This window comes from Cetorhinus maximus, chromosome 6 (genome assembly GCF_964194155.1).
Source record: "Cetorhinus maximus chromosome 6, sCetMax3.hap1.1, whole genome shotgun sequence".
Lineage (NCBI taxonomy): Eukaryota > Metazoa > Chordata > Chondrichthyes > Lamniformes > Cetorhinidae > Cetorhinus > Cetorhinus maximus.
The window spans coordinates 34,982,163-35,007,814 of NC_135884.1; the positions used below are offsets into that span (position 1 = coordinate 34,982,163).

General features: G+C 41.6%; 1 protein-coding gene across 2 annotated transcripts in view; it reads left to right on the forward strand.

The window, feature by feature from the left end:
* The window catches only part of abhd6a (abhydrolase domain containing 6, acylglycerol lipase a), a 100,671-nt gene that overhangs the window by 45,786 nt on the left and 29,233 nt on the right, over positions 1-25,652 (forward strand). For both annotated transcript variants that reach the window (XM_078543600.1, XM_078543601.1), the window contains exons 2-6: positions 5,056-5,190; positions 7,914-8,070; positions 17,894-18,007; positions 21,731-21,863; positions 22,614-22,771. In XM_078543600.1, the coding sequence (XP_078399726.1) occupies positions 5,072-5,190; positions 7,914-8,070; positions 17,894-18,007; positions 21,731-21,863; positions 22,614-22,771 (681 nt within the window). In that variant the 5' untranslated portion in view covers positions 5,056-5,071. The remainder of the gene's footprint in view (positions 1-5,055; positions 5,191-7,913; positions 8,071-17,893; positions 18,008-21,730; positions 21,864-22,613; positions 22,772-25,652) is intronic.

Consider the following 25,652-nt stretch of genomic DNA (forward strand, 5'->3'; position numbering starts at 1 on the left):
CATTAGGTGTCTTAGAGGAGGGGTGGGTATCTCTGAGTTCTAAAGTTCAGGAGTCACAGATTACCCAAAATAGGCGTTCATGAACTAATAAGTGATATTAAGGTAGTTGAAGTTGTTAAAACATGACAGTTTAGATATGATCCATAAGCTAAATAGTTAGGAAAATCACCTGACCCATGACAGGTAAGAACGGTTTACTGATCCCGGAGGACAAACAGATGGAGGACACAGAATGTGTTGATCTCTGTAGTTTGTGGTGGTAGCCTTCTGCTCAGTAGCTGAAGTGTTTGGAAGCTTCTTCCATCTTCCCTGACCATCTGAAAAAGGCAGCTGCCTGACGAGGGCTGCCCCCTGCTTCTGTGCACCCGTAACTATACCTAATTTCTAGGGGTCAGTTGTTTGACTAATATCAATCACTTGTTTGAATAGTTCTAGCCAATGACCGCAGGACAGGTGTCCAAGGTGGCCATCGTTTTAGCTCAAGGTCATCTTTTAGTTTACCTCATGCTGGGAGTCATTTGTTAGTCTTTACTAGACACATATATTTAAGAGGGTATAAGGTGCCATCCTAATGACTTAGGAATGTCAACACGGAAGCCTGAACCAGGAGACCTTGACATTTCTGGGGACTGTTTATGTGCTATTCCTGAGAGAGAAGAGAAACAACTTTTCTGCCGGGTGGCTGTGCCGATTAATTCCAAAAGAATGCTATAATATTCTGAAATATACAATTTCTTACATACCTCACAAGGCAATGCTTAGCACAAAATATGGAAGTATTTGATTTCTTTTGGTTTGAAATTTGGTTTGTACATATAATTTCTAATTTGTATTTAAAGAGAGGGGAAGGTATTGTGAATTATATATTAATTGTGTTTAATTGTATTCAAGTGGTGGTAATTAACTGGGGATTCACTTAGGAATAGACTAAAACTGTAGGGGCGAGGTGAGGAAGTACATGTTTGTGATGTGAATCTCTGTAAATAAAGCTTATATAAGTGTATAAAGATTGGCTCCAGTTCTATCCTTCACCATATGGTTTTCTGGAATAGAACAAGAATGTCATAATAATATTACAACAGTGCAAATGAGTTCTTACAGATGAATTACAAATATAAGTAAAAAGTAATCTGAAGTAAATGGATTTCCCCAAGGCCAGTTAGTATGCGTAGATTGTAGTACTGTACATGTCATCAATTGGTTGCCCATGTCCCATTTCAAAAAAGGTGATTTGAGAGGCAGGTGTGGTGGGGGTGGAGGTGGAGGAAGTGGGGCTTCCCAATGTCTGTGGGGTGAAATCCTGAGGCATTCAAAGCAAAAAGATCAGTTTGTGCCCAGGCTGATCTCATCCAGGGTGGAATTGGGAGCACAGCAATGAACTCCAGTGACCTTGGTCAGGAAGTTTAAGAAAAAAATTAGGAAAGGGAATTATCAGTCTGCGTTCCTTGTCTGATCACTATCATAACCCAGCCACAAAAGTAAAGATATACTCCTTGGGAGGGATTAGGATGGTAGTTGACTTTGATAGCTCTCCAATTAAATAGTTTACTCCTACTAAATGGACAATTGGATAAGAAGTGAAGTAACTGCTGGCACAGTCCCTACCTTTCCAGGAGGAGGAAACAAAAACAATAAAGTTGGTGACATTGTTTAGTACATAAAGTGTGGAATGTTAAAAGGCCATGCTGTGTACAATTTGGTTTCGTGGATTCTGCCCAATATTTTTAGTTTCCTGGGAGAAAGATCTGTAAAATTTTCTCAGTTCTCCAGAGATAAATGTGCAAAACTCCAGAATGTTTATTCAGCCTTCCAACCTCCATTGTTTAAATTTTATTGCTCGCTTTCCATTATCCAAAAATCCGGTTGAAGGAAAATGGAAATAAATAATGTACATTTTTCATCAAAATTTATGATCCACAAACAGAATCATGCAATGAACAGATTGAGGATGTGATTCCTGAGAAGCCAATTACAGTGAAGCTGCAATAATTATCCTTTAACACTTATGTAGCAGCTCATAAGCCACTTAATAAGTATAAACAGCAGTGCTGGAGCATGATTTTTATTAATGATAAACGTATTGCTATCTATTTGTAAAATTACAGTTTACCATCCAGGTACTGGTGTCATTCGTAATGGAGATTTTTTGTGGAGAGAATAACTTGCATTTATATAGTGCCTTTAACATATAAAAACTTTCCCCAGGGTTCCTTATGGAGGAAAATAGAAAATGGATACCAATAAGTGGGAGGGTTAAGAGAGGTGACTAAAAGCTTGGTATTAAAGGTAAGTTTAAATAAGGTTTTTAAAGGTGGAGCAGATAGAGGTGCTTAAGGGGGAGTCCTCGAGAGTAGATCCAAGGGGCAAGATTTTTCAGATAGTGGGGTTTCCCACCCAACCACCGAAAAGATCGGCACTGATGTCGCCTGCCCCGCACTCTCCTTGGAACGCTAGTTGGCTGGAGGTGAGATTTCCACCACACACTTGGGAGGAAGCACCGCCTCAGAGATCTGCCGGCCAATCTGATTGGTCATTATGATTTACTTACAGCCACTATATACATATTGGGACCTCTACACGAAGTTGGAACTTCTCCCTCCAGATCTCGGTTACTCAATCATGTGATGTTACATCATCATTCCATCAGCATCATGTGTTGCTGATGTTAACCCTTTACTCTACAGATCCCCTGGGATTCGACTCATCAGGATTTCACTGTAAATGTGTTTGATGTCCAGTGTTGCCAATCTTGATGATAAATTAGAAGTGGAATTATTTACTTTTGGTTGTTGCAATTTACTGCAGAGGTTTCATTGTTTTTGTGAATGATATTTCATAGATGTGGAAAAATGACAGTGTACCTTGGAGTTAAGGTAATGATCTGACACAGAGACTCTAAGCACCTCCCCTGCTACCCCACTCACTCAAGCAAAATGAGTGGTCCCACAAAATCGGATTTTTTTTGTTATTCATTTATGGGATGTGGGTGTCACTGGCTAGGCCAGCATTTATTGCCCATCCCTAATTGTCCTTGAGAAGGTGGTTGTGAGCTGCCTTCTTGAATCGCTGCAGTCCCTATGGTGTAGGTACACCCACAGTGCTGTCAGGAAGGGAGTTCAGGATTTTGACCCCTTGACAATGAAGGAACGGCGATATATTTCCAAGTCAGGATGGTGTGTGGCTTGAAGGGGAACTTCCAGGTGGTGGTGTTCCCATGCATCTGCTGCCCTTGTCCTTCTAGATGGCAGCAGTCATGAGTTTCGTAAATGCTGTCTAAGGAACCTTGATGAGTTCCTGCATCTTGTAGATGGTACATACTGCTGCCAATTCGCGTCAGTGGTGGAAGGAGTGAATGTTTGTGGAATGGGTACCGATCAAGCGGGCTGCTTTGTCCTGGATGGTGTCAAGCTTCTTGAGTGTTGTTGGAGCTGGGTCATCCAGGCAAGTGGAGAGTATTCCATCACACTCCTGACGTGTACCTTGTATACGGTGGACAAGCTTTGGGGAGTCAGGAGGTGAGTTACTCGCCACAGGATTCCTAGTCTCTGACCTGCTCTTGTAGCCTCAGTATTCATATGGCTAGTCCAGTTCTGTTTCTCTTCTAGCCAATTCCCAGCAATTCAGCTGGAATGCCATTGCCTTTGACTCCACTGGTACAATGCCCATTGCACTTGAGCTCTAGTAAGTGAGAGGTCATGTATTCTTTGTTGTGAGAGATCATGTATTCTTTGTTGTTTGTATGTCTGGTAACAGCAAATGGATTGTGAGGTATATTTTGCTCTGTATATAAAGGTTTAAAAAATGATGAGCCTATTCCTGGTAGTTGGTCAGAATTCAGTACAATAATTTTACAAACAGAGCAAAATATACTCTGTGGTCAACTGCAAAGAGTATCTCAACAAGGACTGGGAAAGGACATTCTATATAATTACAGATAGAGATGAAAGCCCAGGCAGCTTTCCTAAACTATGAATGTATCTCAAAATATGTGGTGGCCATATCCATCCCAGCAAGATGCTCACAGTGACTTTTCACTCCTGTCACAAGCTTGCAGTATTGCTAAGGTTCTAGGCAGTTTTTGAAGCTTCCTTAATTGTGATGTAACAATTATTATAATGTTTTAAATTCAGTAGGTTCTAGAACAAAACACTGTACTGTTAAAGATGTAGCGCCACAGCAGTTGCATACAGTTTGGTTTTTCTTTAAACGTCTATTTTTAAAAACGATCCACAATAAAACGCTGGAGTAGAACTGGTGATGAGTGGATCTGTTCGCAGGACATTTTCTTGGGTTATATCTCCCCAGGATTTCTGCACAACTATTTCAATGATGAAAGGTTGAACACAGAACTCCACTGAGGAGTTCTGTAAACAGACTGCATTTTTCATGATGTTTAATGTATCTGTTTGATTTTAATAAACTGGCTGGGACTTCTCTCAGGTTAGTACCTCAGAGTACATCCTCTTCAATTGACTGCTCCTTTAAAATTATTGTCAACTCAGCCTTCATGGGACCAAATGTAGTAATAAAATAACGACAAGCCTCTATGTACATTTCTGTTTGCTTTCCTAAAGGGTAAGAATGCTTAAGCTGTGAAAATACCTTAAAGGAGCTTGGTATTCTCAAAAAGAAGTGTTTAGGCCGTTGGATAGAGTCGTCATTGTAAGGCCACCTTTTGTAAAGTGTGCTAGCCATTTAATTACTAAAAATTATGAAATTGTTAGCACTATGCGTAATATGTGACATTAAACCTATCTATCATCATCCTGCTATTAATAATTGTACTACAAGAGTGTTAATTTGTTCCACATTTATGTTCTCAGCGGTGATTTTTAAGAAGAGCAGATACAGTCAGTTCCAGAAAGCTTTGTTTTTGTACTCTTGTTGCATTTGGTTACAGTAATTATTTATGTCAGACAGGTTGCTGCATATAATCCAGAGGAAATATATTAATACACCTTGAGAACCAAGTAGCTGCAGCTCAAACAACCTTAGCAGAATCCCTTTCTGTATATTTCACTCTTGCTTTTCTTCCTTTGTTCTTCATTCTTTCAGGTGTGACGGTAGGAAAATGGATTTGGATTTAATGAACATGTGTGTCCTAGCAGGAGGTACACTTGCCATACCCATTCTAGCTTTTGTAGCTTCATTTCTACTGTGTCCTGCAGCACTCATCAGATTCTATTACTGGTAAGTGTACATTTGTTCAGCTATAGTGATGGTTATATTTATTGTGAATGTCATTATACTTATTTATTCATACAGAATAAGCAAACAGCTACTTGGTTATCATAGTCCTTGCTCCTTCCATCTCATCCCAATCCTCAAGGGTCCAGGCTATGACTCTGGCCTCAACCCTTAAGTGGTTTGACTTCTACCACTACTAACCAGCTATGCCTGGTGAGACCAAACTGACCTGTGCTGGCACTGCACTACATCCCAACTGAAGTACAGTCCTCCAGATTTAGGGGGTCCTTGTTCTGCTTATATGTCCACCTCTGTAAGGCAGCACAGCAGACTCACATTTAACACTAGGACAGGGTGTATAAGAGTCCTGGCCAGTTTGTAGCCAGCCCACTGGAGTTTTGTCAGACTTGAAGGGAAAAGGAGGTGAGTGGGGAATTCATTGGAAAGGCTAAGCCATTTTGAGCTAGTTTCTGCACCTCTGTGTGGTGAGCTATCCCAGTTTGGCCTAGGATCCAATTACAATTTTGGGCCCTGTAAGTCTTATGTTACTGCAGCCCAAACTGTAGGATATGAATTTTACAGCAGTAATTCTGCTTACAGCAACATCCTGAACTTAGCCGTATCATCAGGGAGAATTAGAGGAGAGGCCGAATACTTCACCACACTTGGAGATTCAAAAACTGGAAATGTATTATGAAGTGTTATTCAGAACTAGTCGTGTACTCTCCTTTTAAGGAGTCATGTACTGTCCACTTTGGCAAAGGCATACCCTTCTTCTCAGTCAGGTAATGGCGAATGGTACAGATCGGGATTTGGGGGCAAGGGGAATGCTATGTCAGACTTGAAGGGTGCTGGCTTCAATCTATGATCTATGCTGAGTTAGGTGATCTTAGAGCAGTAAGCAAGGGCGCTACCGGTGACCTACCTGAATGAGGAAGGGGAAATTAGGCACATCTCCTGTTCTTGATTGCTACACAGCTCCTGTTGAAAGTGTGCATTGTCTGAACATTGAGTGAGGACAGGATAAAGCTTGGCTGTTTTTCTCCCCCACCCCTAGTTCATAGCCTGAGATTGAATTCTTAGTGGAGCTCGCTCTCTCACATATTGCAAATTATAGCTATTTGAGCAAAGCTCAGAAGGTAGCTAGCACCTGTGCTATCATATGCCCGCAGGATGTCAATGTCTTCATGGATAATATGGGAGGAGAGAAAAGGAATAAAAAGTTACCTGCGGCCACATGCATCATATAGTTAAAAGGCATTAAAGGTTGGTCACACCAATAGGCATATCAGTTTTCAATCAACAGTTATTTAGAGGTGGTTTTCAGCCAAGCTGAGACCAGTTTTTTTCAATGTGGGCCCCATTCTGAAAATGATAAAACTATGGAAAGAAAGGAGAACAGGTAAAATGGTTTAAACCTCAAAAAACCTATAAACTATAGAATAGACTGAATAATTAGCAATAAAATGGAAGAGGAGATACTGGGCATATGGAAGACAGAATGTATGGAAATAGCATTTAAAACCCTAATTGAAATTTCAAACAATTTTTTGAGGATTTATTTTAGTTTATACCACAAGTATTATGGTTATAAAACTGCTGACATTTCAATCGTTTTTTTCAACTGTAACATTGGGCTATCAAACCAGGAAATTGCCAATGCTGCATTTTGGGCATGCCGACTTCTGCACTCGATTCTCTCATCTGCACTCCTGTTAGATGAGACTCAGCACCAGGAATAAAATCATACTGAATTTAGCATGTGTACAGCAGGAGAGTGTCAGAAAAGGTTACCTCACAATGCTCAGTCACTGACCCCGCACTCCTAATGGGAAGGTGCACTCAAAGGCAGTGTAGGTTGGAGCTCCATCTCCAGCCAAAGCGCTCTGTTGAGCATGGATCTGTGCTGAGAGTGCAGGATCGGTAAATTGGTCCTACAGTATACCCAGTAATGTAGGATAGGAAACTGGAATACAGCAAAGAGCTTTTCAACAGCAAAGATGTCAGCCTGCTAAAAGTCATCTTAATTTTAAACCTTTTCATTCACTATTGTCATTGCGTTTTGTGTTCTGAATGCTGGCAGTCAGCTTTCCTTAGTGATATATTTTCATCTTTGAAATTAAAAGTTATTGATGTGGTTACAAGAAAAATGTTTTTTCTTTTTCACCCACTGACTATAAATTGAAATACAAAAGCAAAATATTGCAGGTGCTGGAAATGTGAAATAAAAACCAAAAATGCTGGAAATACTCAGCAGGTCAGGCAGCATCTGTGGAGCGAAACAGAGTTAATGTTTCAGGTTGAGGTGACCTTTCGTTCTGATGAAAAGCCATCTCGACCTGAAATGTTGATTATGAATCAAAACTTGTTAGATGCTGCTCGATAAACATATTATTGTGCTCTGGTTCAATATGACAATTATTGCACTGTGATAATATTGCACTTGAGAATATTTCTTTCTCCATAGCAGCTCCTGTAAAGCAAAATTCAGACGACAGAGTAATTGTCACAGTTTCCAGCTAGCTGCAGGAAGCAGTTTCTTTCTGTGATACTGTGTCTTATGTGAAGTTTCGTGGTTAATGAAACAAATCCCATGAAGACCTACCCTCTTTCATCATTCATAACAAGATCATGTTGAAAAGCTTGCAAAAAAACGCAGAAAAACTGTCAGTTTAATTGTATGTGGTAACTTGTAGGCATACTGTACTGTTGTGTTTTTTGCACAGGTACTGGCGAACAACGTTAGGTATGCAAATTAAAAATGCAGACTATGGCAACTATCGATTCTGTTATTCATGCCGTGGGAAACCTGGTAGTAAACCTTCCATTTTGATGTTACATGGATTTTCAGCTCACAAGGACATGTGGCTGTCTGTGGTGAAGGTTAGTTCCTGCTCCAACCATGAATTTCTTTCTTTCAATTTTACAAGATATCTAAAAGATTATGAAGATATTTTTAATGAATACAAGTGACCATTATATTTATATATGCAGCACCTTTCCTCATTTCATTATTCCCTCATTTTCTCAATTCACTCTCTTCCCCTGTGTGCACAGTCAGTTTTTCTGAACAACGACAGACAGGAAAAGACCCTCTGATCCGTCCAGCCTGTCCCACACAATTGTGATGCCTTGTGCATCACAATAGATATAGCCTCCACCCCACACAAAAGCCATGTGATCTCCTGCAAGAGGCAAAAAATTATTAAAAATCCGGGCCAAGTTGGGGAAAAAATTCCAGGGAGATCCTCTCCAACCCAACTAAGTGATAGAAACTGGTCCAGGAGATCCCTGAATTCCCTAGAGTACCTACTTTTGTAAGGGTTGATCTCCAACCAAGCCAGAAACAGATCCAGCTCTCACTTGTAGGAATTCAGTGAATCAGTGCCTATTGCTGAGCTTACAGCTTGTTCCAGGGATTCATTCATCTCTGTGGGAGGAAACTCCAGTCAACTAACATAGCCTTATACAACTGAAAATTGTGATTCCTGGTCCTCTCTAACCTATTTAGTTGAAACAAACTGTTCACTGGAACTTAATGTATTCCTTTCATCATCTAATAACCCTCAACTAGATCATCCCTACGATTATGTTTCTCTAAAGTATAGAATCCCACTCTTGATAACTAAGATGCTTTAAACTTGGATTTAGGCTAATGGTCTCCTTTGCACCTCTTCCAAGGCCTCAACATCACAATTGAGGCCTGAACAAGGTTTTATGCAATGTTAGGTAATAGAGATAGTTTAAGTAAGTTATATTTATATTTGTAGGTGTTAGGAATGAGTTTTAGCTTTAATGTTTAAGTTTGGTTTTTATTTCTGGATCTGTGTGTTAAGAAAAGGTCAAATTGAGTTTTAGTTTCACTTTAAAAGGTGCCTGCATTTCTATTGCAAGTTTTACAACCAATGCAGCTAAGTTAAACAAACAAGAGTAGAGAAACTGGGCTGTTGCCTAGCAACAGGGATCCAGAGAGGCAGGTCCCTCCCACAGAGACACACAGAAGAAACTAGAAACAGCAGTTCTGATTTGGAAACTGAGTTCAATTGGTTTTGAAAGTAGCTGCCAGGAGAGACTGGAGCAAAGGGGACAGATAGCCAGTCCCAAGCTAAAGAAAAGGCCACAAAAATCCAGGGGAGTGGAACAGAAGAAAGTCTTAAAGAAGACCTTTTAGTCAAAGGAAGGACAGGAACTTGGAAAAGGTCCTGTTTAGTGAAGTTAAGAGTGAGGGACAGAGAGAAAGGCTCCAAGCTTCAGAGTTAAAGAAACAAAAGCTGCAGAAAGCACCTTTAAAGCGAGAACAGTCAGAAGGTCCAAAGAGACGGCTGAAGGTCTGTAACTCTTTACTATGAGCATGTGAAGCAGTGTCTACTGTTGACAACTGAGTTGGTGAGAGTGCATGGAGGAAAGCTTGAATGCATGTGGTGACTCAGGGGAGAGGAACATCAGAAGGAGAGTTTGAAATCCTGGAGGTGAACCCTTGCGGAAGGCGTCTGAGAGAAAGCGTCAGTTTGGGAGAAGATTCCAAAGCAGGTTCTTGGAGAGTGGAGATTTGAAACCCTCGTGTGAAAGATGGAGTTCAGTTAGACTAGCTGGCTCATGGTGTAACAAGCGTCTGTGGGGAGTTAATGAGAGATCCATAGCACCTTATTGAGGTAGCATATGTCACTTGGTTTCAGAGAGTGGTGTCTCTGAGCACAGGGTGCCTATAGGTTAATATGGACTGTGTACTTACTGTGAACACTAGAGTATAAGATAGTTTTTGTAACTTGTGCTATCCTCACAAATCTGTATATATCTGTAAAGGTATAGTTGTGGATGAAGGAGTATTGTAATATAGTTCATCTTTTCTTGTTCAATAAATGTTTTATGCTTTTGTTAAATGTTCATTAGTTAACTCCGGTGACTCTGTTCAGTAGCCCCTCTCCACATATCTAAACAAACAAATAAAAGTTAGGATCTATCAAGCTGGGCTCCACTCTGGGATCAGGCTTGTCCAGGGGTAACCTCAGCTGGGATCATAACAAGAAGGACAAAATAGTGTGCCTTGTCATAGAATCACTTGTCCTATGAATGCAGCCAACACCTTAGATATTGCTTCATGGCTCATGAACTTTCAGAGATATATGTACTAGAATTACCAGATCACTTTCTCTCTCCACTTCCTTTAATGCTTTTTCCTGAAGGGTATTTGTATGTTGAACATTTGCCCTACCCATTTCCATAACTCTGTACTTTCCAAATTGAACATCATTTGCCAGATTTGCCTAATTTCCAGAACACTGAGATCCACTTGAGGCAGTAGAGCACTGTCTACAGTCCCAACACCTGTACAGACCCACAAATACAAATAAAGCAGTTTTTATTGGTATCAAAGGAGTGCTTGCATTGCACTTTTCTGAGACATGGATGCCCTGTTATACCAAGCCAACAATACATTTGTCAATCTGACAGGTTTACAAGGGGTGGAGGGTTGGGGTGTGGGTGTTGCTGCTAGCTGCACAAGACCAGTGCTGCAGGAATCAGCAATGCAAGTACCTTGCTAGCATAAATGCAAAAGCAGCTTAAGAGAGCTTTTAGGTTTGATCTTCTTAACTATGTGCTTACTATAGCAAGTCTGATTTTTTTTCACGCTTCTCAACCATAAGGATTAGCTTCGTATTATGTTTTGACAGTGCATAGTTTAAGTTTCAACCCATCTGATAAATAAATATACAAAGAAGATAAAATATTTCAGACTTAGGTGATGGGTTATGCACCAGAGATTACTTGGGGCGATCACCACATCAAAAGGAGTAAAGATTAAGCTATCACACTACATTGTTCAAATTAAAACTAATCATCAAATTAATTTGCACATAAATAATGGCTTTACTCTGTGGACATTATTAATGTGTTAGACTGCTACATGCTCCATGGTAGAGTTTATGGACCATGATACAGCCCTGCATCAATGTAGAGGTGAGTGGTTGGTGCACAACTAATGGAATGGTAGAAAACAACTGAATATGTTTCATTTCTTCCTCCCATTTCTGCTTTTCTCCTTTCCTGAAAGTGGTGGTTCATGCTGAGATATAGTCCATGGTCACTTGCAGTTATCCAGTGCCTTTATACGAGAGGCTATGTGTTAGTGAGTGCCACCAGGAGACTCAACTGCTGCCTAATTTTATCCTCAGCCAATGTGTATAAGTGTCTATTAGGGAGTTCTGATCAGGATCAGGCACCACACTTTAGGAAGGATGTGAAGGCAAGATTCACGAAAAGATTCACAAGAATAGTTCCAGGGATAAGGAACTTCAGTTACGTAGTTACATAGAAGCTTTTGTTCTTCTTCTTAGAGAAGAGAAGATTGAGGAGATTTGATAAAGATAGTCAAAATCATGAAGGGTTAAGACAGAGTACATGGAGAGAAACTATTCCCATTGGTGGAAGGATCTAGAACCAGAGGACACCGATTTAAGTTGATTGGCAAAAGAAGCAACAGCAACATGAGGAATTTTTTTTTCTCTCAGTGAGTGGTTGGGATCTAGAATGCACTGCCAGAGAGTGTGGTGGAGGCAAATTCAACTGTGGCATTTGAAAGGGAAATGGATCATTATCTCAAGAAGAAAAAAATTCAGGGCTTTGGGTAAAAGGCGGGGGAATGGTACTAGGTGAATTGTTCTTGCAAAGAGCTGGTATAGACATGATGGGCTGAATGCCCTCCTTTTGTGCTGTATCCATTCTATGATTCTAGAAATGAGAGCATGTGCCTCCTTTTCTCTACCCAGGGACAGTAAAACCAATTGGAGGGTTCCAGGTGAAATCAGCTAATACAACACTGACTAGAGTTCAAATTTCATGTGGCACCAGCATGTACTTACACACATGATTACTAAACAATGTTTTCAGCTTTCCATTGTAATTAATCTGCATGAATGAAGGTTTATAGCAAAGGTTAAGTAAACATAATCGGTTAAAAAAAAAGCTGATGCAGGAAGGAGCAGTATGTAAAATTGGAGTCATTGGGTTTGCTGGTGTATACATCATTTGTTGCATCTCCACTAAAACAATAGCTGCTGGAATTCCTTCCTGGTGGGCATGCAGTGTGAAATGGGGGCACATCAGGGTGTTCCTGCCAGTTTTCAGCCCTGTAATCAATGGTCACACCCACCCCAATTCTTGTGCCATGTGGCCCTTGCTGCGATCTGCCTCTGTACCCCCTGCACCTAATTAACATAGATTAGAGTGAGAGCAAGATCAGCAGAGCCCTTCAACACCTCTTTGTTCTTTTGTCTATGACATCTTTTGGCTATCTCCACCTATCACTGGCCCTCTATCCAGCTCTACCTGTCCCACCGCCCCCCCCCCCCTTAAACCAGCTTATATTTTACCTCTTTTCTATTTTTACTTAGTTCTGTTGAAGAGTCATACGGACTCGAAATGTTAACTGTGTTCCCCTCCACAGATGCTGTCAGACCTGCTGAGTTTTTCCAGGTATTTTTATTTTTGTTTTGGATTTCCAGCATCCGCAGTTTTTTGCTTTTATCTTAGTGTTTAATTGACTGCCACTTCTCTTCAAGGAATGCCTACCTTGAAGAAGTATTGCTCTTCTCTCCGACAGGATTTCCGTCTCTCTCTTTTGCCTTGTTCATCTTCATTGCTTTCCATTTCTCTCCTGGTGTTTGACAAGGTGTTTACTAAAACCCGCTTTCACAGCCATATTTCCTTCCTCAGTGACTGTCTACCCTTAACGTCACCTATTAGCACATCCCTTAGATAATATCACCACCTTCAACACCTCTTTGGCCTTTTGTCTATGACATCTTTTGGCTATCTCCACCCATCACTGGCCCTCTATCCAGCTCTACCTGTTCCACCCCACCTTAAACCAGCTTATATTTCACCTCTTTTCTATTTTTCCTTAGTTCTGTTGAAGAGTCATACGGACTCGAAACGTTAACTGTGTTCCTCTCTGCAGATGCTGTCAGACCTGCTGAGTTTTTCCAGGTATTTTTGTTTTTGTCCCAGATTTCCTCATTTTGCACTTGAAATGCTCTAGGGATAAGTAAGAAAAAAGATATAGGGTGCAGCTATTGTCTGGAATAGTTGAAACTGATGGAAGTGAGGAGTTTTTGAACCTGCTGAATGAGTCTTAATTAGGGCTTCTCGGTAAGCTATTTGGAGCAATTCTTTTAACATTGTGTCTATACAGCCTTGGGCATGCTTCTGAGTGCCTGTGGGAGTGCGAGAACAGTTGGGGATTTAGAACATGTAGCGAGGCCTTCTCAGATGCAGATTTTTCGTTCCCTATGTGCATTCCTTTGTGTGTGATTATCATGGAGGAAAGGACAATAGGGCAGCACTGAAATTTTATTCTTTAAATGGGCCGTGGGCTTCGCTGTCTAGGCCAGCATTTTTATTGCCCATCCCTAATTTCCCTCGAGAGGGTGGTGACGAGCTGCCTTCAACAACTGCTGCAGTCCATGTGGTGTGGGTACACCCACAGTGCTGTTAGGAAGGGAGTTCCAGGATTTTGACCCAGCAGCAGTGAAGGAACAGCGATATATTTCCAAGTCAGGATGGTGAGTGACTTAGAGGGGAACTTCCAGATGGTGGTGTTCCTATCGATCTCCTGCCTTTGTCCATCTAGATGATAGTGGTTGTGGGTTTGGAAGGTGCTATCTGAGGAGCCTTGGTGAATTCCTGCAGTGCATCTTGTAGATGGTACACACTGCTGCTACTGTTCGTCGGTGGTGAAGGGAGTGAAACTTTGTGGATGTGGTGCCATTCAAGCAGGCTACTTTGTCCTGGATGTTGTCAAGCTTCTTGAGTGTTGTGAGAGCTGCACTCATCCAAAGGGAGTATTCCATCACACTCAGGGCTTGTGACTTGTAGATGGTGGACAGGCTTTGGGGAATCAGGAAGTGAGTTACTCGTCACACTATTCCTATCCTCTGACTTGTACTTGTAGCCACAATATTATATGGCTAGTCCAGTTCAGTTTCTGGTCAATGGTAACCCCCAGGATGTTGATAGTGGGGGCTTCAGTGATGGTAATGCCATTGAACATCAAGGGACAATGGTTAGACTCTCTCTTGTTGGAAATGGTCATTGTCTGACACTTGTGTGGCACGAATGTTACTTGCCACTTTTCAGCCCAAGCCTAGATATTGTCCAGGTTTTGCTGCATTTAGGCATGGACTGCTTCAGTACCTGAGGAATCATGAATGGTGCTGAACATTGTGCAATCATCAGCGAACATCCCCACTTCTGAGCTTCTGATGGAAGGGAAGTCATTGATGGAGCAGCTGAAGATGGTTGGGCCGAGGACACTGCCCTGAGGAACTCCTGCAGTAACGTCCTGGAGCTGAGATGACCAACCTCCAACAACCACAACCATTTTCCTTCGTGCTAGGTATGACTCCAACCAGCGGAGAGTTTTCCCCTGGATTCCCATTGACTCCAGTTTTGCAAGGGCTCCTTGATGCCACACTTGATGTCAAGGGCAGTCACTCTCACCTCATCTCTGGAGTTCAGCTCTTTTGTCCATGTTTGAACCAAGGCTGTAATGAGGTCAGGAGCTGAGTGGCCCTGGTGGAACCCTAACTAGGCGTCAGTGAGCAGGTTATTGCTAAGCAAGTGCCGTTTGATAGCACTTTCGATGACCATTACTTTACTGATGATCAAGAGTAGCCTGATAGGCCTGTAATTGGCCAGGTTGGATTTGTCCTTTTTGTGTACGGGACATACCTGGGCAATGTTCCACATTGCTGGGTAGATGCCAGTGTTGTAGCTGTAATGGAACAGCTTGGCTAGGGGCGCAGCAAGTTCTGGAGCATAAGTCTTTAGTATCATTGCCGGAATATTGTCAGGGCCCATAGCCTTTGTAATATCCAGTGCCTTCAGCCGTTTCTTGATATCATGTGGAGTGAATCAAATTGGCTGAAGTATGGCATCTGTGATGCTGGGGACCTCCGGAGGAGGCCAAGATGGATCATTCACTCGGCACTTCTGGCTGAAGATTGTAGTAAATGCTTCAGCCTTATCTTTTGCGCTGATCCATCATTGAGGATGGGAATATTTGTGGAGCCTCCTCCGCCAGTGAGTTGTTTAATTGTCAACCACCATTCGCGACTGGAAATGGCAGGACTGCAGAGCTTAGATCTGATTCGTTGGTTATGGGATCGCTTAGCTCTGTCTATCACTTGCTGCTTATGGTGTTTGGCATGCAAGTAGTCCTGTGTTATAGCTTCACCATGTTGACACCTCATTTTTAGGAATGCCTGGTGCTGCTCCTGGCATGCCCTCCTGCACTCTTCATTGAACCAGGGTTGATCCCCTGGCTTGATGGTAATGGTAGAGTGGGGGATATGCTGGACCATGAGGTTACAGATTGTGTTCGAGTACAATTCTGCTGCTGCTGATGGTCCACAGTGCCTCATGGATGCCCAGTCTTGAGTTGCTAGATCTGTTTGAAATCTATCCCATTTAGCATGATGATAGTACCACACAACATCCTGGAGGGTATCCTCGATGTGAAGGCGGGACTTAGTCTCCACAACGGCTGTGCGGTAGTCACTCCTACCGATGCTGCCATGGACAGATGCATCTGCGGTTGGTGGGGATGAGATCATGTTTTTCCCTCTTGTTGATTCCTCACCACCTGCTGCAGATCCAGTCTAGCAGCAATGCCATTTAGGACTCAGCCAGCTTGGTCAGTAGTGGTGCTACCGAGCCACTCTTGATGATGGACATTGAAGTCCCCCACCCAGAGTACCCTCAGTGCTTCCTCCAAGTGGTGTCAATATGCAGGAGCACTGATTCATCAGCTGAGGGAGGGCACTAAATGGTAATCAGCAGGAGGCTTCCTTGCCCATGTTTGGGCTGGTGCCATGAGACATCATGGGGTCCAGAGTTGATGTTGAGGATTCCCAGGGCAACTGCCTTTTGACTGTATACCACTGTGCTGCCACCTCTGCCCTGCCAGTGGGACAGGACATACCCAGGGATGGTGATGGTGTTGTCTGGGACATTACCTGTAAGATATGATTCCGTGAGGATGACTATGTTAGGCTGTTGCTTGACTGTGAGACAGCTCTCCTTTTTTTGGCACTAGACCCCAGATGTTAGTAAGGAGGACTTCACAGGGTTGACATTGCCGTTGTCCTTTCCGGCACCTAGGTTGATGCCAGGCAGTCTGCCCAGTTTCATTCCTTTTTTGTGACTTGATGCAACTGAGTTTGGCTTGCTAGGCCAATTAAGAGTCAACCACATTGCTGTGGGTCTGGAGTCACATGTAGGCCAGACCAGGTGAGGACAGCAGGTGTCCTTCCCTAAAGGGCATTAGTGAATCAGATGGGCTTTTAACCATGGTTTACCACAATCCTGGTTTCATGGTCATCATTAGATGAGTCCTCCTTACTAACATCAGGAGGAATAGTGCCAAAGTTGGGAGAGCAACAGCCTGACATAGTCATCCTCATGGAATCATATCTTACAGGTAATGCCCCAGACACCACCACCATCAGACTTTTAATTCTGGATTTTTATTGAATTCAAATTCCACTATCTGCCGTGATGGGATTTGAACCCGGATCCCCACGCCATTAGCCTGGGTCTCTGGCTTATTAGTCCAGCGATGATACCACTACACCATCACCTCCCTCTCTGACCTTATGATGGAAGGAAGGTCATTGATGAAGCAACTGAAGATGAAAGGGCCTAGAACACTACCCTGAGGAACTCCTGCAGCGATGTCCCAGGACTGAAATGATTGACCTCCAACAACCACAACATCCTTCTTTGGGATATGTGACCAACCAGTGAAGAGTTTTTCCCCCTGATTCCCATTGACTGCAGTTTTGCTAGGGCTCCTTGATGCCACTCACGGTCGAATGCTGCCTTGGTGTCAAGGGCAGTCATTCTCACCTCACCTCTTGAGTTCAGCCCTTTTGTCCATGTTTGCATTAAGACTGTAATGAGGTCAGGAGCTGAGTGGCCCTGGAAGAACCCAATCCTTCATCAGTGAGCAGGCTGTTGCTGAGTAAGTGCCTTTTGGTAGCACTGTGGACGACACCTCCCATTACTTTGCTCTTTGTTCCTCAATCCAATGCCTTTGTCCCTTCCTCTCCTGCTTATGCCAGATCCCCCAGTAGAAGGTATTCTTGATAAGTGGTACAAAATCACACATGAGCCACCCTACCCACCTGCCAGCCTACCCACCTGCCACCCAACCCACCTGTCACCCTATCACCCACCCACCTGCCAACCTACCTACCTGTCACTCTTCCTTCTCACCCACCTGCCACGCTACCCACCTACATACTCACCCATTCACTCATACACTCATTCACTAACTCACTGAAAAGCTTTTGAACCTTTAACCACTTACCAGAATATGGCAGCTAGTACTGTAAAAAAGAGGGTGTGGTTTCTGGGCTGATTCTCTTCACTGCTCTCTCCGTGGATTCCTGCGCTGAGGGAGTTCTTCTGCATCGTGGATCAGAAGTTTGACCAAAAACGTTGCATCCAGGCAAGTGGGTAGTTTTCTGTCTGATCAACGTCAGGCAAAATGGGTCTGAAGCTGATCAGAAAATTTGGGCCATAATTTCTGTACTAACGAAGAACCAATAAACAACGTGTTTGGTATCACTAGAAATGATTAGCAAATAGCACTCTCGTTCTTGAACAAAAAATAGCTTAGATTGTGCATTGTTCTTTCACACAGTTTTTGCCTAAGAACCTGCACCTGATCTGTGTTGATATGCCAGGACATGAGGGCACAACCCGTACTTGCATAGACGATTACTCCATAGATGGGCAAGTAAACAGGATCCACCAGGTGAGTTGTTCATTTACTACAATTTTGAACTTGTAATTACTTATTAGAATTAGAATTTCATCAAATCATGTAGCTTCGCTGAAATGCCATCTTTTCCAAGTCACCCTTATTCCTGATTCTTGGAAGGAACCATTGGCTTTCTGCAGTAGATGAAGAATGTTATCATTTACCTCTTGTTGCAAGCCTTTGTTGCACAGGTCTGATTGAATTTCTCCAATTTGGGAAGTATTTGCATGAGAACATTAATGACCTGTGATTTCTGTCAGCTCGGTTATCTATTTTTTAAAAAAAATAGTGATTTGTTTTTGATATCTGCCGTTATCTAAGACAGACGGCAAATTAAAATATACTCATGTATTTGGATCGTGATTCCTTTAAATTCAATGAGAAATAATCAAATATATAATTAACTCAAGGACAGAATTCAGACACAGTTTATATGGATTGAGGGAGGGAAGGACTTGCATTTAAATAGCGCCTTTCGTGACTAGGATTCCCAATGCACTTAACAGCCAATTAAACACTTTGAAGTGTAGTTGCAGGGCAGCCAATTTTCACATAGCAAAGTCCCATGAACAAAAACTAGATAAATGACCAGATAATCTCTTTTGGGGATGGGTTTATTTGGTTAAGGGTTAATTATTGGCCAGGACACCAGGAGACCTTTCTTCCTTCAGTAGTGCCATAGGATCTTTCACATTCACCCAAGAGAGCAGATGGCACTTTACAAGGCACTGAAGGTCGAAAGTCAAGTTTCTTTAAAAAATTTCAGAATATTACTGGAGCTTAGAGGGTTAAATTGCGAGGCCAGGTTCCATAAACTTGGCTTGTATTCCCTTGAGGAATAATCTGTGTTGAGGTGTTTAAAATGTTTATATAGGGTATTTAATAGGGTAGATATAGAGAAGCTAGTTCCTTCTGTGGGGAAATCAAGGACAGATTTGCAAATGTAGCCAGGCTATAGGGAAATCAGGAAGCACTTTTTCACGCAAAACAAAGGAGAAACCTGGAATTTTGTCTCCCAAATAGGCTGTGGATGCTGAGACAATCAAAACTTTCAAGACTGACAACAACAGATTTTCGTTAGTTAGGGCGTCAAGGGATATGGAGCTAAGGTGGATTAATGGAGTACAGATCAGTCATGATCTAAATCAGTGGCAGACCAGGTTTGAGGGGCTGAATGAGCTATTCCCCGTGTTTCTAAATTGATACTCTTTTTGTAGTAGTTTAGTATTTCTACTTGTTCCCTTGGAACGGAATTTGCCCCTTTTATACTGTGGGCGGAATTTTACACTGGCGGGATTTTATGGTCCCGCCGAAGTCAATGGACTTTGAATGGTTCGCTGAACTTTACAGCCCCACCCCCGCCCCTTGTGTCTCTGACATGGTAAGTGGAACAAGGTTTGCATGTACAACCTAAAATAAAAGCAAAATACTGTGGATGCTGGAAATTGGAAATAAAAACAGAAAATGCTGGAAAAACTCAGCAGGTCTGGTAACATCAACTGTGTCTGACCCATCTCCTGCGCCTATTCCCTCACCCCTTCCCCTACCTCCCAGAACCATGATAGGGTCCCCCTTGTTCTCACTTTTCACCTCACTAGCCTCTGCATTCAAAGGATCATCCTCCGCCATTTCCGCCAATTCCAGCATGGTGCCACCACCAAAGATATCTTCTCCTCACCCCCCCGTCAGCATTCCAAAGGGACCGTTCCCTCTGTGACACCCTAGTCTACTTCTCCATCATCCACAACTCCTCATCCCCTTCCCACTGCACTTTCCCATGCAATTGCAGAAGGTGGAACACCTGCCGCTTTACCTCCTCCCTGCACACCGTCCAAGGCCCCAAACACTCCTTTCAGGTGAAGCAGTGCTTCACTTGCACCTCCTTCAATTTGGTCTACTGTATTCGCTGCTCTCAACGTGGTCTCCTCTACATTGGGGAGACCAAACGCAGACCGGGTGACCGCTTTGGGGAACACCTTCGGTCTGTTCGTAAGCATGACCCAGACCTTCCTGTCGCTTGCCATTTCAACACACTGTCAGAAGAGTCCAGGGGATATGACGCCAAGGAAAGCTCGGTAACTTAAATGGTTGTTAACTTGAATCTTTTTCAAAAATGTCTCTCTCTAGTTTTGTCCCCTCCTTGTCTATGTTAATTCCGTAGTGGGATGCAGTTCCACAACCACTGAGTTGCCTCAAAAGCCAAATATTCATTATTCATCCACAAGCTTTGACGGTGAATTTTGGCAAATTATTAGTTCATGGAAGAATTACAGCTTAGCTCAATACCATACTTGCACACTATTTAAAGGAGGGATCATTGAACAGTGATCAGAAGCAAGATTCATTGCTCAGCTTCCCGTCCTTTCTCTAACCCTTGGATGCTGAGGCTAAGTTTCAGTACTCATGGATTAGGGAGGGATAACCCAGCCAAGGTTGCTGTTCCGTTACACAATCCTGGACCTCTTGCTGATATTATGGATAGCGAGTGAGGACAATATCTAGGTCATGTGTGATGCTGCCATGATCAAGTAACCCACTAACAGTCACTGTCAAATAAATTTTGCTATGAGATCAGTTAACTTGGTACAGACCTAGGGCCCTCCTGGCCTGTACAGCACAACTATTGACTGTATAAATCTACAAACCCATTGGAAGTCAGAATGATACTCCTGCTATTAGAATCAAAGTCGAGGGAGAATTAGAAACTCTTTATGTCAAACAATAATGAAGTCCCAGCTGCAAATGAAATAGGTTGCTTACTGAAAATAGATATGGAAGTCAAGTAGTTGGATTGAATCTGCCAGAATTTTTAATACTAATTGCTGTTATAGTTTTAGTGAGGGCACCTTCCTAAAATGCGGTAATACAAGACCCACTTTTGCAATTGTTCAGTGTGCAGCTCTGAGCTAGTTCCATCTCTCAACTGCTAGCTGTTAAAAAGCTGCATCCATTGCCTAATATTCTTAATGTTTCTCAACAGAAGCTTATTCCTCGATTCAAGCACTTCATGCTTGATGACATGGGATTTTAATTAACATTCTAAATAAATGAACATGAGCTCTCATGGTAAATGAGCTTATCTCCATGGTAACTTGCATCTTTCCTTTGACACAATCAAACATATTTTGGTTTCATTAATACAATTAATTACTACAGCTAATACCAAACATCTGTTCCAATTCTGACTCTAGCTTGGAGTGTGAACTTTTTAATTAAGAAACTACCATGTGAACCGAAAAGCATACACAATATTGTGATAGTGACGTCTCCACAATGCATTCATTTTTTATAATTGGGCATCATCCGGAACAACAGATTGGTCCTGAAGCTGATTAAATTGATACGCTGATCTCTCCTTTCAGTAAGATTTCAAAGGGATAATCCTTGGTTCATAGTCATGTGATGAATTTTCCAAAAGAGATAATGTCTTGGAAGCTCATAATAAATTAAAAAGGAAATGGGTTGGATTTCCATACCACCTTGTGTATTCTGTAATCCTTCAAATTCTTTTTCTAGAATATTTTGGCTTTGAAATTGTGTGAATTTACTTTGCCAGAGGAGTTTGTTCATGTATTCTATTTGCAAAAGCCAAATCGTTGTCCTGTCTATTCCATAGATGTAGCAATACTCTAGTTTCTGAAGACAGAGCATGAAGATCTAGATCAACTTAGTTGAGCTGAGCTGTAAACCTTGAATATCAGTTCTTTCTCTTTCCAGTTTGTTGAATGCATTGGGTTGAATAGGAAACCATTTCACCTGATTGGTACATCAATGGGTGGTAATGTTGCTGGTGTTTATGCTGCTCGGCACCCAACAGATCTCTGTGGCCTAACTCTCATCTGCCCCGCAGGTAAATTCTTACTGACTCAGAACTTCAGCTTAAAACACTGGAACACTGACCTATATAAAAGCAATATACTGTAGATGCTGGAAATCTGAAACAAAAACAAAAAAAGTGTGGGAAATACTCGGCAGGTCAGGCAGCATCTGTGGAGACAGAAACTAATTTTAAATTTCAGGTCAAAGACCTTTTATCAGAGCACTGACCTATTATATTTTGTCATTTTCATTATTCGTGATCAAATTTTTGCAGCATTATTTTAAGGCAATGATTAATCTGTACACTTTAAGTGCTTAATTCCAGCAAAAGGCTGTCTATGAGAAAATTTCCTCCAATACTTTTGCTGTTATTTCACAATTACCTGGCAGTGAGAGTTTACAGGTAGCTAATATGCAGTAATGAGCAGTATTTTGCTTTTATTTTAGTGAAAAGAAAACAATGTTGTAAAAGAGCTGGCAGATAGAGTGCCAACTAATTTTGAATGGTTTAAAATTTAATGTGACACCTGAGCTTTAATGAAGGTTATTGTAGTTCAGATGAATCCAGTTCATGTGGTTCATTTCATCTGACTTTGCCTCAGGCCAATACTGTAACAGATTGGGAGCAATCAAGCTGAATGAAATAGGCATTAAAATATTGATGTCCTCTATTCACTAGAGGGAGAGCGTGCAAAGCTCAACTAGACTACTACCTCAGAATGTTTATTTGTCATGTTACTGTTTAATTTTAATCAGGTGAAAATTCTTTTTCTTGGTGCAGGTCTGTGGTATCCCAATGAAAGTAAATTTGTGAAAGAACTGAAGTCATTGGAGCAAACAGGAGATGTCAGTAAAGTCCCCCTAATTCCATCTACCCCTGAGGAGATGGAAGAGATGCTGAAGCTTTGTTCTTATGTCCGCTTCAAAGTACCTCAGCAGGTATGTGACCTCGTTTCAAAGGTAGCAGCTTGCAATGGAGGTGGCGAAAAGACATAAGTCACTCCTTGTGGAAGTGTATTTGACACAAATGCTTCCCACTTCTATGTCTCAGCTGCATAACAATGAAAATCTCTGCGTTAAGAAAAATATTTTTTTTACCAGCATCATGCTGCATTCTATATAAGAACAGCCATTTCAGGTTGGTTGAAGCTTCCAACATACGGTCAGCTGACATCAACCATATGTTCTTTTTACCAACAAATGTTTCCACTGACGACACAGTTTGATATCCTTCCTATTCCTCAATACCAGCTGAGTACAGATCTCTTCCACCTTTCAGCTGCATATATTTACCAACCTGGAGTTGTTCTCAAAGGGTATAATTAACTATCTCAGTTTTAATAATATTTGTTTCCTTGTGGACTTGATCCCCCAGAATCAATGCACTCTTCATACGTCACATCTTCCTGCCTGGCAATTGCAAGCACACTTGTCCTTGCTGCACTTTCTGATTTTTTATAATCGGCAGAAAAGCAATTACTTGATAGAAAGCAGGAGGAACACAGCTAACCTGATTTCCTTCTCTAAAAAGGCTGAACACGATGGCATCATCAATTGTGACTGGAGAGGTTGCAGATGGATCTCTATGCCATGAATCACTCTGACCTATCTGCCACACTGCAAACAAAAAGGAAAGAAAGACTGGCATTTATATCGTACTTTCCATGACCCCAGATCACTTTACGCCCTTTTTGAAATGTAGTCACTGTTGGAATGCAGAAAACATGGTAGCCAATTTTGCACGCAGCAAACTCCCACAAACAGCAATGTGATAATGACCAGATAATCAATTGAGAGGTAAATATTGGGCAGGACATTGGGGATGACTCCCCTTCTCTTCTTCAGAATAGTGCAATGGCATCTTTTACATCCAGCAGCACAAGCAGACGGGGCCTCAGTTTAATTTCTCACCTGAAAGTCATCACCTCTTACAATGCAGCACATCCTCAGTACTACACTGGAGCATCAACCTTGATTTTTCTGCTCAATTCCTGGAGTGGAACTTGAACCTGGAACTTTGTGACACAGCCAAGTGTGCTGCAACTGACACCAAACAGTTGTATATGGAGCTCCACAAAGTTGCCCTGTAACTAGGAATTTAAAAGAAACATTAGAGAAAATGGAGTTGTGTTGGACAAGACTTAGAATTGATATTGCATTGCTATGGGTATATTTGCCTTTAAATTATGTTGCAAATGCTAATGTTTTCAGTGGTGTTGTTGATGGTCACTTTGGGTCTGGAGCATTATGGTGATGTTTAGCTGTTGAGAGGTTGTTGTGTTCAAACAGGCCTGTCCTTTTTAAAGTTAACATTCAAGTTCTCAGTAAACAGCATATCCTGAGATTAACTAGAGGCTGATTGGGAGGGAAGTGTCTGTACATATCAGCTGCTCTTAAAGCCCTGGCACCTGGGCTTGGGGAGAGGCAAGACATCAAGGTCAGAAAGACAGCAGAAAATGTTTTTTTGAACAAAAATACATTTAAAATTATTAAGTCTGCTTTTTGCAGTGTCACTGATGTGTGGTAGACATAAGACTTTTATTCATTTTACCTACATGTTAAAAGAAAAACTTAATCAGCACACGCATTCTATCCAGGGCTTCATTAAAAATAGTAACACTTAAAATTAATGAAAACATAATGACAATAAAAAACACTGTATAACTTCATGCATAATCATAGAATTTGATCTATAAATACCATGACTACACCTCCAATGCAGTGTATTAATTATTAAAATTATTTAATCAGTTGACCCAATAACATGTTCAATAAAAATTGATTTTTTTTTTCAGAGCTCAAAGAAGGAATAACCATATCACACAAAAAACTTCACTTTGTAAGTTGGAATAAAACAGCATTTCCCCTCACTCACTGTGAGCAAGGAGATCTGCTGGTGTTCTAGGTAAGTAAATTATTCCTCAGAACTTAAATGTGAAGTTTTTGTGTAATGTGGTGTTTCCCTCTTTGAGCTCTGATAAAACCCATTTTAACTGAGCAAAAACACAAATATGTATCCAGGAGAAGTCAACCACTTGAAGACAATGGCCTGACTCTGATTTGCTTTAATCTAACAATCTGCAAAGGACCTTAATTTTATTAATGAAACAAGCTATACAAATAGTAATGCGGAAAGAATCTTCTTCAAAGTACCTCCGAGTAACAGAGTGCAATATTGAGCACAAAGGAAATGGTTTATCCATAATCATTGTAGTTGTAAATAGAAAGGAAGAGTGTGCTGATGACATTACAGAATATTACTCTTAAAATGGGAAAGTATCACCTTCAGCATATAGTTAAATGAAGCTAAGACCATTCAAAATGTGTTTACTGTTCCAAATTGATCATAGTAGCCCCCTTCTTGTTGATTAAATGACACCGCCTTTAGTTTATAAAGTACCCATTACATTACAATATCTCAGAGCAGCCAAACTTATGAATCTAGCAATTTTAAATTGGGATAAAAACAGTAAATACTTATCCAGTAAACTTTTAGCAGGTAAGGCAGCATCTGTGGAGAAGGAAATAGCATTAATGCTCACTTTTGGGCTGTCAGATCTGCTTTCAGGAGCTAGTAGCTTTAGCATGGGTCTCATGCAATATAAAAGCAGCTTCCAAGTACTTGGAGCCGGAGTTTTTTTGAAGAGGTAACAGAAAAGATCGATGAGGGTAATGCTGTTGATGTGGTGTTCATGGACTTTCAAAAGGCATTTGATACAGTGCCACGCAACAGACTTGTGAGAAAAGTTATTGCTCATGGAACAAAAGGGACAGTAGCAACATGGATACAAAATTGGCTGAAAAAGAGGAAGCAGAGAGT